The sequence below is a fragment of the Varanus komodoensis genome, unplaced genomic scaffold, assembly GCF_004798865.1.
Source record: "Varanus komodoensis strain SLA01 unplaced genomic scaffold, ASM479886v1 scaffold2, whole genome shotgun sequence".
In the NCBI taxonomy this organism is placed as follows: domain Eukaryota; kingdom Metazoa; phylum Chordata; class Lepidosauria; order Squamata; family Varanidae; genus Varanus; species Varanus komodoensis.
Genome location: NW_025335568.1, coordinates 30599393 through 30612743, shown reverse-complemented (window position 1 = coordinate 30612743; position 13351 = coordinate 30599393). Strand labels below are relative to the sequence as shown.

Here is a 13351-nt window from a genome sequence, read left to right as displayed (position 1 = left end):
CGAGCGGGGTTTTTTGAGCGAGGGGCGGGGAAAAACGTTCTCCTCAAGCCAATGAGCTCTTCGCGTTTCACGTGACCAGAACTCAGCAACACATTGACTTCTCTCGCTTTTCGCCTCCTCGCCGCCACGGATCACGTGACGTGTCAGTCTCCCTCACTCACATTGGAGGAGCTGGAGGAACAACGACTAGGATATAGGTGCGCCGTGCTCGCGCGCACGCGCGTTTAGCTGTCAGAAGGCGGGTGCGGATTGGATCCCGGCGTGTAGAAGCCGGTCATGGCGGCTGCTGTTTTGGACTCTCCGGAGCGACCGGAGGAGCCTCTGTTGGGCTCCCACGATGAAGGCAGCAGGTAGGTAGAGGGTTGGGGTTAGGACAGTTCGCGGTTGCTGATATCGTTTCAATGGAGTCTTTCGTGTTTTCAGTCTGTAGCGCTTGATACAGTTTTTGTGTTACTGTATGTCGTACTATTTTGTTTTGACATGTTTTTATCTAAGCTGCCTTAAGTTTGTATTTTATAATAAGGTGTATAGCCAAATAAATAAAATGGCTGCAGTTACATATTATTAGTACTTGTTAGGCTTTAAAAAAGCTTGTAAAGTGGACAAAAGACTTACTTTGTTTATTGCTACTGTTACTGCAGATGCAGTGATGTTATGGAAACACTACCACACTACAGTAGCCGGTGGAGAGCCATTCGGATAATGTACCTTACAATGTTCTTCAGTAGTGTTGGTTGGTAAATATACTGCCTATCAATTTTATTTTTGTACTATAGCTTTTTTGTTTGCATTGTATTTACATTAAAATGACTCATGGAAGCTTCAAATGGCAATCAACACATTTATTTAAAGTGTTTTTGCCTTACTTTTCAGCCAAGATGTGTCCTAGGGTGGTTTGCGTAAATGAAATTAAAACACGACATTCCTGGTCTGTAGGATTAAAATGTAAAATACATGGCAGAAAAGGAAAAAAGGATCGGGATGGAAAAAGTAAGAAAGGAACTTGCAATACCAACTTTAAAGTACATAGAAAATGCAGCATTTAGCTGGAATAGAAACAGTTCAAGAAGAAAAAAGCCAGATGGACCTGGTTTTCCAGTAAAGCCAAAGGAGTGATCCCACTTACCATTTCGCATCTGATTACAATATATGTTGGATGCCACCCAGGTCTTTTTGTAATATGTAGGCTAGGTTTCAGTGTTCTCTTTTCAAATATGAACTAAAAATCATATTCTTTTCTTTTTAAAAAAAGCACATACGATCTGAACATATTTTAGAGCTGCAGTTCTATTCCTTCTCTCCCCATTCCTATAATATTCTTTACACAGTAAAGCTGTAAGAATAACCTTAATCCAAATAGCCACTTAGGCTTTCAAAACTATAGTTGTCAGTTGAACCAGAAGAACTGTCAATGCTCTTCATATTCACTACATTAATTCAGTGAATGAGACTTCATTAAAGAAACTCTGTAAGATCACACACATTTGATAGGGAATGATTTATAGACTTACTGCAATGGTTTAGTTGCACTTATGTGACCATGCCAGTGTGAGCTGGCTTAGTCCCTTGATTGTAGCTTAACTCTCCTCTCAACTTTAAGTATCATTCCTGTTCATTCAAGGCACATATTGTAAGGCAACTTTCCTTAGCCTACTGCCCTCCAGGTGTTTTGAACTAACTTCCAGGATTTCTGGCCATTGGCCATATTGCCTATTTATTTATTTATTTATTTATTTTTCCATTTATATCCTGCCTTTTTCCTACAAAGGACTCAAAGCAGCTTACATCATTCTCCTCCTCCATCTTATCCCCACAACAACAACCCTGTGAGGTAGGTTGGGCTGAGAGTCTGTGACTGGCCCAAAGTCACCCAGTTGGCTCCATGGCTGAGCAGGGACTAGAACCCAGATTGTCTGAGTCCCAGTCCCAGCTCTTGACCGCTACACCACACTGACTCACCACACTGGATCTTACTGGATTTATATCTCACTTTTTCTTATGAACTCAAAGCAGCTTACTGCTGCTCAAAGCACTCTTCCTGCTGCTCTCAATCTTATCCTCACAGCAACAACCCTGTGAGTTAGGTTGGGCTGAGAGTCTGTGACTGGCCCAAAGGCACCCAGTTGGCTCCATGGCTGAGCAGGGACTAGAACCCACATGGCAATTTACATAGGAATATATGTAATTAAACTACTGAAGTTAGAGTGTTACATGCTGGGCTAAGTCTTTTTGGTCAATGTCCTTAAGGTTCTTTGCTTTGAAGGCCTGGCTTAGTACCGTTGATGTCAATAAGGATAAACTAGAAGATCACATATGCCATTTAAAATTATTTGGGATTGTGAAAAAAATCTTTTCAAGAAAACAGGTAGCAATTTTGACTCTCTATATAGTCTTGTAGCATTCTGGATTACCATATATTTTTCCAAGCAAATATATGTAGAGTTTGTTCTAAAATAATTAATAGCAACACAAAATAACTTCAAATCTTTATGTTACAGGATTTTCAATTGTCATTATGTCAATATGGCCCTATCTACAACAGGTCTGTAACCACCTATTTGAATGAGCAAACTGCTAGAAATGTAGAATGTAAATCACAATGTAAAATGTTCTTGCTTACCTTCCTAAGATATTGTCTGGTGCTGTACTAATTATGGAGATTATACACATCTAGACTTCTGAATGAAAAGATAATTATTCTTAAAACTTTTTTATCAAATTAAAATGCTGAAGATGACTATTTCAGCCTTCATTTAGTATTAGGGTTAGGAATAGTCTTTAGATGTCATGGATCTTGTTCCTCACCTCTGTTGCCATCTGCTAATAGGTATGCATGTGGTATAAGACTGTTGGGGGCATCTTTCAATAAATCCATTTGTCATGGTGTGTGCATGTCAGCTGCCTATTGGCAAGCAGAAAAAGAAAGCCTTCTTTCCAAATGTGAAAGCTGAGTGGTAGGTGTGGAGATTATACCCAACTCCAAAGCTAAGAAAAAAGAAAGCAGAGAACCGTGACTATGCAGCACCAATCCAGCACAAATTATACCTGCTGTCCTTCCCTACTCAGGACTAAGAAAGGCAGGGATGGATTCTACTCCTTAAAGATGCATGTACAATTAGATGTTTACTTCTATGAGCTGCAGACCCCAGTTAGCTGTTCCACTTGGAATAACCAGGGCAGACAAAACTGGATCCCACTGGTTAAGAGTCCCCTGCATGCCTTTAAGCAGCTGAGACCAATGCAGCTAATACTTCCTGAACTTCCCATTGGGAAGGCTAGGCATGGGCAAGGAGTATACATACTTAGCTATGCTGCCTAAACTTTACCATGCTTGTCCAGCCTTTTCATCAGACAAAACTTTTGGAGAGAGCTTGGCACTTGGTTGCCAAAGGTCCCACAGGCTACCTGATTATGGGGAATGGCAGGTGTATGCAGCTGAGGAGATGGGAAGCAAGCATGTTATCCCAAATAGCTAAGTGTGGTATTTATGTATGCCCACTAGGCACAGTGGAATAGATTAGCTTGCACCCTACTTTTTTGACATGAAAACTCGGGAGAGCTATTAGTTTATATAGCTTTTATTCTTGGATCCTGTTGCAAGCTTTTCCGCAGGTCCTGTAGCACTGCTCTACTCCCATTTTTGCTGGGTATAGCAAGCATCTCGCAGTTCTGGAGACATACTTGCTGTTAAGCATAAGGTATGGGATGGTTCTGGCTGCAGTGTGATAGATCTACTGAATCAGAGCATGCTTAGAAGGGGCAGCATTACTTGCAGAAAATTATGAGGGAGGGAAGAGTATAATAGAACCCTATGGCAACCACTTCACTTGTTGCTTTCTGTAGACAAGGAACAGAAGACTACCCAAATTACTTACAGCATTGATCCTTTCTTCTCAAAATTTCATCAGTGTGCATACATAGCTGTATGATAAAATGTGTTGTTGGGGACATGAAGAATAAAGTGTTGCTGAAGTTGCTGTTTCATTTCCCTAGGTAGATAAAACTGCAGACGAAAGCTTTCTTGGCTGGATTATTGCTTCATATAGCATTGGTCAAATGATTGCTTCCCCCTTCTTCGGAGCTTGGTCCAATTATCGGCCAAGAAGAGAGCCCCTTGTAGTTTCAACTGCTATTTCGGTGGCCGCCAACTGCCTCTATGCCTATGTCCATTTACCTGCTTCACACAATAAATACTACATGCTGGCTGCTCGAGCTCTGGTGGGATTTGGTGCAGGTAATTTTAGAGGGATTGAAACTGAAAACTGATAGGTTAGTTGATGCATGCCTTTTAGGAAGCTCTGCTACATCCCATTTACGGCAGTTATGTTATTAGATTAACAAGAAACCAAACATTAATAAGAACATTCATGTTACTAAAGTATTAAGAAACCAAACATTAACAAACCAAACCAGATGTATCCTTTTGGCAAAAAGTTCCCTATATCACATGTGTACCAACAAGGTGGCATTTATTTATTATTACGAGAATATGTTGCTTTTTCCTCTGAGGAGCCAAGACACCATACATGAGCCTCTCCTCCATGATCCAACAGCCTGGTGACATAGGTTAGGCTGAGAGTCAGTGACTGGCCCAAAGTCACCTGGTGAGCTTTGTGGTCACTTAGGACTTCAATCTCGGTCTCCCTTGTTCAAGACTCTACTACACTGGCTATAATGGCTTCAAGAACCTCTTGGTCTAAATACCTAATTTCAACTACTTGACTTCAAAAATATATTCAAATGTTTCCCACTATCCCAGTTACCAATTGGAATAGTTAACTCACAGGAGTATCCTAGATTCACTGTGACATCAGAGTTATCACAATAAATTGGTTCCAGAGCCCTGCTTGGATAGAGTAGCTCCTCCAAAGGCCACTTACACCTTAATTACATTCCTGACTTCAAAATGCTGTTGAAGTGGCATGATTTGTTTAATAATTTCTGTTGAAGAATATCAGTTGTTTAAAAGTTCTGACAGTCAGAAGCAGTTTGATACAGCTAGAACAAAGTTTCCTTTGAAAATAGGCATGGCAACAAGCAAGAATAATTCATGCTTGTTTTACTGGCAAACTCTTGATTATCCATGTATGTAGTAGGTTAAATAGGCTAAAAAATAAATCCTTTTATTCTACAAATGTCAAATGTACTCTCTCTTGTTCATATCTCAGGAAATGTAGCAGTAGTGCGGTCATATATTGCTGGTGCCACTTCCCTTACTGAAAGAACGAGTGCTATGGCAAACACAAGTGCTTGCCAAGCAGTGGGATTCATTCTGGGACCAGGTACAACATATGTTTTCATTCTTTCCTGTTGTATGAGGATCCTGGTATTCTTGATCACAAATGCTGTTACTTCATTAGTGTACATTCAATTTAAGTGTTCAAGTCTTCTTGTGGAGGTGTTGATAACAGTTTCTCTTATGTTTCTAAACAGTTGATGTAGTGGTAATTGCTCTTATTGTCCCACTAGAAAAGAACAGTTGTCGTTTCCACATCAGAAACATACTCCCGATTTCCATTCTCTGGTCCTCTATTTCAGTATCTGTGGTATTAATTTATGGTGCTACTAAATTTATTTTATATTGAAGGACAGCATTGGATATATCTACTCAGTTGAACATGGCCATCTACTCCGTAGCTTAGTAAAGATCCATTACATTTTGTGATTCTATGCAAATCTACTCAAAGGCAGCCCGGTTGAGCTTTATAGGTCTTACTCCCTCGTGTATGTTTAGGATTGCAGTCTAAAAACCACTTATTGCTTAATTTAATGTGCTCCTGGCTCTCAAGAAACAAGTTCATTCCATCAAATCCAAGGTTGCTGGCCTAGAGAAGCAAAGAGAGGCAGAGGAATAGGCCAACAAAACTCTAAGGGACAAAACACCAGCGTACTAATTCCTGGGTGACAGCCGCTTTGGTGTCATGGAAAATGGGGAAGGACGGTATCATTCTGAAGAAGAGAGAAATGATCCCTTAGAAGGGACTTATTCCTTGGAAGATAAATAAATATCCTGTTGTGCTGAGGATGTGTTTCTGGGGGTCTTGTGGTAGAGGAAAATTTGATAAACACATAGACTCCTTGGTTTGCAATGCATGTGTAAATCACGTGGTAAATTGGCTGCTTCATATAAAGGTTGCAGATGTTACATGCCATCTAAACATTTTTGTAGATAGTCAGTGGTTATATTACATGTTGGTACCAGTGATGTGAGGAAACGTAGTCAAAAGGTTCTGGAAGCCAAATTAGGTTGCTAAAGTAGAAGGTTTCAATCCAGGACCACCAAAATAGGTTTCTCTGAAATGATACTGGTTCCCTGCACTAGGCTAGCTAGACAGACCAAGCTAAGAAGTCTCCATGCCTGGATGAAATGGTGCCTTTGGAGGAGGGGTTCAGATGTCTTAGGTGCTGGAGAACATTTTTGGACACACTGAGCCTGTGCAAGAGGCATAGACTCTACTTGAACCAAAATGCAAATAAACTGCACAAAATGTTTGAAAAAGGTGGCAGAATACTGCAGAAAAGCTGACAGGAGCTGGAAGCATGCCCTGGGGCGAGGGGAGATAGAAACATTTCTGATTGCCTCAGTCTAGGAGAGGAAATAGGCCTGGAGAATATGGTGAAACATGACAGCCAGTCAAAGAGGACTAAGTGCCAAAACAGAAGTTTTACCTGCCAGAGACACTTCATCAAGGTGCTTGTGAGATTCTGTAAGCAGCTGGTTTGGCTACTGTGTGGACAGAATTCTGGATGAGATAGACCATGGATCTGATCCAACATGGCTTTTGTTATGTTCTTAATTCTACGTGTTTGTGTTAGTTTTTCAGACACTTTTTACATTCATTGGAGAGAAAGGAGTCTCATGGAAAATCATTGAACTCCAGCTGAACATGTACACAGCACCAGTTCTTTTCGGAGCTCTCCTAGGAATTATAAACATTATTCTGATATTTGCTGTATTTAGGTAATTGGAAACTAAGACAGTTCTTTAAAATAGTGTACACCATCAATATTTTTGTAATTGCACTTTTTCAATGTGTTTTTCTTCCCATGTTAGTGTATTCTAGTGTATTATGGGATTTATGAGGGGGCTTTAACTAGGAAAAAGAAGTCATGTATCAACTTTTTAAAAGTCAAACCCCAAAATGGCCTATATTGAAAGGTAACCTGACGATTTTGTAGATAAGGAGAACATTTCTATGTATTGGTTTCAACACATGTTTTTTTAATAATCTCTGCTCAAGCATTTGTGTAAATATCAGATCTTACTGGGGCTTTAATAAAGTTCCAGTCACATGATTTGTGAAACAGGGATGTACACTGACCCCATTTTTGGTTTAATGTTTTGATCAACCTTATGGTGTTTGACCTCAGTAATAACAAATTCTTAGCCTTTATAGGGGAAAAATAATCTATATTACTTTATGCAGATAATGTGGTACCCCTTTCCTATATATAAATTGGTTTAAGAAGGCTATTAACACAGTTGGAAACTTTCTGCAAGAAGTACCAACTATCTATTAATTATGATAAAAGCCAGCATCACATAATTAGAAGTCCCACAAAATCAAAATAAATGGCATTGCCAGTTTGAAATTTTAGTTTTGCATTCTGGAAATTGCAAAAGTAATCTCAGTGATGTAGTGCTGAAGGTGGAATAGTCAGCACCTGGAGTATTGAGATGCTGGAAGACTAACATGGTCAAGTAGGTCCAAACTGCATCACAGAAACAGTTTACAATAGAAGTGCAAGTGCTTTTTGGATTCTTTGCCATTGAAAATTTCCATTAAAATTACTGAAAATTAAACATGGTGCCCTAACAGCATGATCTCAGTTTTCTTTAGAGTGGAAATGGAACTATTACTGGTGAGTTGTTTCATGCCATGAAGTCAGTTTTCCAAATATTGGTTTAACTAATTGGATTCCTCCTGAATTCACAAGTTGGTGCAAAAGATTTAATCCTAATACTTTTCTGTAATCATGTGCATATTATTCAAGAGAGTAAGCTCCATTCAGCACAATTTAGTTTACTTCTGAATAAACATACATAGTGTTATGTCCAACATAATGTGCCCTCCTTAACCAATACTAGCAATAGCCCTCTGGTATGTCATACCCTTAAAATTTACTTCATCTATGTTTAGAAATATTAAAACTGTTATATAACTTTAGAGAGCTAATGTGGTATAGTGGTTAAGAGTGCTGGGCTGGGACTCAGGAGATTTGCATTCTAGTCCTTACTTAGCCATGGAGCTAACTGGGTTACTTTGGCCCAGTCCAGAATCTCAGACAAACCTACCTCATAGGGTGGTTGTTGTGAGGATAAGATTGAGAGGAGGAGAATTATGTAAGCCACTTTGAATTTATTGAAAGGAAAAAAGGTGGGATAATAATAATAATATGGTATTATTAAAAGATCAGGGTCAACACACTAAAAAATTTCTTGGTATGTTTCACAATTAATATCTTTTTTTTAAAATAGAGAATATCGTGTAGATGACATGGGACGACCACAGAGCAGCATTAACTATGAAGCAGAAGGTAAGCTTTTTCTAGGGAATGCAAAACTTTAGATTAGTAATGGAAACAAATGGGCAGGTTGTCACCTACTGAGTGCAGGTAAGCAACAATGGTGATCACTTCTTGTGTGTATGTCTCCCTGAAGAAAGATTTGAGAATGCAGAACAAATGCTAGGCTTTCCATTTATAACTAGATTCATTAACTGGATTTCCTTTTTATGACTTATTAGAAGATATATCAGCTAAATCATCCTTATTTAAACTTTATTTTACATCTCAATTATTACGTAAAATATAATAATCTTTTCATTATTGTTAGCATCTGTGACTGGTCTTTGCCATCACTGCATATTCAGCTAGCTTAAGCCTTCCATTCTTTTAAAGCAACAAGAAACCAGAAAGTGCACTAAGTTTCTTTGTAACATGCACAGAAACACTAGTCCCTTTGAATGTCCCTTTGACATGCACATGGTGGGCATGTCGTGAGTGGAGCTGACTGGAGCCAGGGGTCAGACTAGATGGCCCAGGAGGCCCCTTCTGACTCGCTGTGTTTCTGTGTTTCTATGAATCCCTGATTAACACAACCACAGTTCGTATCACCTCTTTTTCTGCAGCCTCACATTCCAAGCAAGTCCTTGAATTTACTTTCTTTATGTAAGTTAGTAAGCTAACTATAAGCTAGCTTCCCAGTTCAAATGCAAACAGGGTTAACATTTCAGATACATTATTTTAATCCCAATTCATAAGTGGAGTGAGTAATGGAGGAGGTGTACAATCCCAGTACTCATTAGCTGTGTCAGTGAACCAGTTGTGGCTTAATAGGTCAGAATGTGCATGAAATGATGCATGTCACACACAGCTCCTTTGCTGCCACATTTTTCTTCTCTGCATAAGTGGCAAAATAAGCAAGAAAGCAGCATTTAACCATCACTTCTTGGTGGGCTGATGTGGGAACTACAGTTAATACCATTGAAACAAGCACAATGGAGCTTGTGCCTATCCTGGCTTTAGGTAGGATTTGATTGTCCACTATGGGCCTGTCTTAGGATTAAGACAGTTATGTGAGAACTGAGCTTCTGTTTTTATTTAGTGTTATATCAAGTAACTTTTTTGTTTCAATATAGAAACCGATAATGAGAGTCAACAGAATCAAGGAAGCATTGACCATGTCGCTGTCATATCAACGAACATTCTTTTCTTTGTCATCTTATTTGTTTTTGCAGTCTTTGAAACGTAAGTTTGTTTGATTCTTTAGAATCTGGTTCATACTTTTGTACATGACAGGAACCTCAAATGGATTCGCTTTTCCAGTTCATATTGTGATTATCTCTTCATAAAACATTTCTTTCTGTGTATGCTGAGAAAATTTGATCCATTATAGTGACTGATATTGTAACTAAAGTTTCAGCTGGTTAAGCTGCTAATAGTTATACATACAGTGTATGTGTATATGTGTACAGTTCCCTTCAAAGTTAAATAGGAAAAATATGCAGGTATGTGCTGCTAAAGCTTGGTAAACTTGGGAGTTAAGAGAATTGAGAGCATGGAAGAGCTGGGAATTTGAGGAGTGTGAAAGAAGTGCCATCACATGCCTTTTGGCGGGAGGGGAGTTATAGTGAGCAAAAATGATAATTCAGGGGTTCCCAGTGTGGTGTCTATAAGACCAGGCTGAGACTTCCTTCAAAGTATTTTTTTTAATTATTCCTCCATTTACTTTGCTGAAAACTGGCTGGAGAAAGGGCAAAAAATACGTACAACATGGCCTCTTGGGACAACAAGGTCTTTAGCAATGCATGGGCTTTGCTCACTCTCCAGGTGATTTTTGGCAGGGTGACTTGCCCTGCAGTGAAGTGATTCTTCATGAACTTAAGTAGGGATGGAAAATCCCTTCCATGGCAAAAAGCAGCTGAAGGGTGGGATGAAGCCCACTGCCTGGCAAGGACCTTTTGAGGAACAGGGTCCTTGGAACAGGAGCTTCACCCTGCCTTCCAGTCAATTTTTGACAGGGGCTTTTTCTTGCCTGGTGCAATGCATGGAGAAATTGCTCCGTTCACTTCTACGGGGATGACAAGAGAGGGAGAGGGGAGAGTGAAAAGGAAAAAGAGGAGGGCAAAAGAGGAGAATAAAGGATCCAAAGTGACCTAGATCTCATATTTCCCTTCAAACTTCTAAATTATAATTAAAGAAAGCCTTATTCCCAGGTACAGGGATAGGATGGGTGGTCTATATGACACAATAAGCCACATTGTATAGAAATCTATGTAGTATGGCCTATAAGATATTCAGTCTTCCATATCTAAATTATTGTATTTATTAGGATTTTAAATTAGCCGAGAATGCACCGGGGGGTTTTAAATGTTTATTTTATATATTTATATATTATTATTATTATTTATATATGTATATATACACACACATACAGTGAGCCGCTCCGAGGCTTTGTTGCGATGGGGGCGGCATAGAAATGTTTTAAATAAATAAATAAATAAAATCTCCAACGAACAAGCTCATCAGGGGATAGGGCACCTCCTACTTCCCTCCCCCAGCCCTCCCAGCATTCTCCTCCTCCTGTCATTGTTTAACAGTTGCACTGTTAATGCGAGGTGAATGGAGAATGGGAGGTGCCCATTGCTTCAGCTTACTCACAAGCAGTTTGAAGCCATGGTGTTGCCCACCACACCCAGACTGCTCGTGGCAGCAAGAGGCAATGGGAGACTCTTCCTCATTGCCAGAGGCCCAAAACAGCAAATGGGGACAGCTGTTTAGATCCTGGCAAAGAGGGGTTTTTCTTTGGGTTGCATTCTGCTTGGCCTCTGCATGAAGTATGACTTGGGCACTTCACGGTTGCTGGCATTGGAGTGTTCCTAGAACCACTTTGCCAGAGAAACAACCTTTTTTGGGGGGTTTTTTGCAGCTCTTGCCAAGCAACTGGTTTGTTTTGTTTGCCTCAAGTATTGCTCAACAAACAAATTTCATTGCCAGATGAAAACTGTTCTCTTTCACAAATATTTTGAGATCTGATTTTAACACCGGATTATGTTCCAGCAGATTCCCCAACTTGCCTCCCCCTGTACTTGTAATCTTTAATTTTAATTAATGTATTTTAATGTTGTCAGCCACTTAGAGAGCCCTGTTGGGCTATTAAGTGGCATATAAATTCAAGAATGAGTGATTGATTGATTGATTGATTGATTGAATGAATGAATGAATGAATGAATGAATGAATGAATGAATGAAGTCTTCTTAAGATGACTTCTCAGCATAACTTAAACTACCCTGACAAGACCATCATAGCTTTGGCCAACACACAAACCCATAATGATTTATGTTCAACAATCCCGTCACTTTGTTTATGAGGACTTGTCTTTTTTTCCTGGATACCAGTTTTCTGCTTTGCTACATCTCCCTGATCACTAGTTACCTTATTTTCTTTATCTTATTAAGGTGAGTGCCTAGTGAGGTTTACCAAGTTAGTAGTAATGCAACTAGCTGAAACTTCAGAGCTGGTGATCTTTAGATATTTTAAGACACTTTAACACTGGCAGAAAAAGCAAAACAAATCAAAACCCTTGGGTATGTTAACAGTCATTTATTTTACTCTCCAGTATAGCTACACCATTTACAATGGATATGTATTCTTGGACAAGGAAAAAAGCAGTGTTTATCAATGGAATAATCCTGGGTGCAATTGGCATTGAGTCAGTCATCGTCTTTTTATCAGTTAAAGTACTTTCTGAAAGGTAAGTAACTAAAGGTATACTGTTTCATTGTAACTGAAAAGATAGAAAATGTCTGATCTCAAAAGATCTGGTTGCAACTCTAGGTTGCAAATGACTATCCATTAATAAGCCTCTGTAATATAGTTTACTATAAGCATTAACCTAATCCTTGGGGTACTCTTAACGAGCAACATTACATGTATCATGAAGAGGAAATTGAACCTCAGATATGTCAAATCTAATATATATAGATTTCTTTTATTAAATACATGAATATGAATATTGTAATTAGAGTTTCATTATCCAACAGGACTGGTGAACGTGCTATACTTTATGGAGGCCTAGTGATCATCTTGGTTGGATTCCTTGTCTTACTACCTTGGGGAAATCAGTTACCTAATATCCAGTGGGAAGGTATAAATATAACCAGTATAGTTTAAACTTTCTGTTGAATATCTGCATTTGTATATAACTCACTTTTTTTTTACAGACTTAAAAAATAATACTATTCCAAAAGTGACCTTCAGCGAAAGTCTTGCATTTTTCTGGACAGTGCAGACAGAGCTTCCATCCAATACTACTGGTGAAACAACAGGGTGCCCTATTATACAGTCCTGGTGCCTCTATACTCCAGTAATCTACCTGGGACAGTACATCACTACAGTCATTCTAATAGGGCTGGGTTATCCAACCTGTAATGTCATGTCATATACTTTATATTCAAAAATCTTAGGACCAAAGCCTCAGGTAAGCTTTGATTTAGAATGATCTTTTCATAAAAAGTATAGATAAAATATGTTTTTCAGTTTTGTCTAATTTTGCTAAAACATGTACAAAGGTGCTTTTAAATAAACAAATTGTTGAACTTCAACTCTTTTATTAACTTGATGACCTCATTATATTACTGGTAGTAATGTTTAGTAGAGAATGCTGGATATCATTCATATTGCATTAGCTTTTATAGGCTGTTGGTGCAGCTATAGTGATGAAGGCCACGGGTCGTCTGTTTTGTATCAAGTGAGCAAAAAGCTCAATTTTTAGTGTTCCCAAGTTATAGTTACTAAATCTGACAACTCCAGATAATTACCACAATGAAAGTCTGCTGCTTTTCTACA

General features: G+C 38.9%; 1 protein-coding gene across 11 annotated transcripts in view; it reads left to right on the top strand.

Annotated features, from left to right (window-relative positions):
• The first annotated feature begins 148 nt into the window (after nucleotides 1-148).
• Nucleotides 149-13351, top strand: part of MFSD8 (major facilitator superfamily domain containing 8) — a 28366-nt gene continuing 15163 nt past the window's right edge. For 7 of the 11 annotated variants that reach the window (XR_006414567.1, XR_006414564.1, XR_006414566.1 and 4 more), the window contains exons 1-11: nucleotides 150-350; nucleotides 642-733; nucleotides 2499-2542; nucleotides 3994-4234; nucleotides 5169-5282; nucleotides 6817-6961; nucleotides 8480-8538; nucleotides 9642-9750; nucleotides 12123-12257; nucleotides 12547-12650; nucleotides 12727-12983. Coding sequence is in view for 5 of the 11 variants with exons in the window: in XM_044428711.1 (XP_044284646.1) it covers nucleotides 277-350; nucleotides 642-733; nucleotides 2499-2542; nucleotides 3994-4234; nucleotides 5169-5282; nucleotides 6817-6961; nucleotides 8480-8538; nucleotides 9642-9750; nucleotides 12123-12257; nucleotides 12547-12650; nucleotides 12727-12983 (1374 nt within the window). In the remaining 6 variants the exon portion in view is untranslated. Of the gene's footprint in view, nucleotides 351-641; nucleotides 738-2498; nucleotides 2543-3993; nucleotides 4235-5168; nucleotides 5283-6816; nucleotides 6962-8479; nucleotides 8539-9641; nucleotides 9751-12122; nucleotides 12258-12546; nucleotides 12651-12726; nucleotides 12984-13351 lie in introns of those variants that run through there. The other 4 variants (XM_044428715.1, XM_044428712.1, XM_044428713.1 and 1 more) reach the window with 4 other exon arrangements.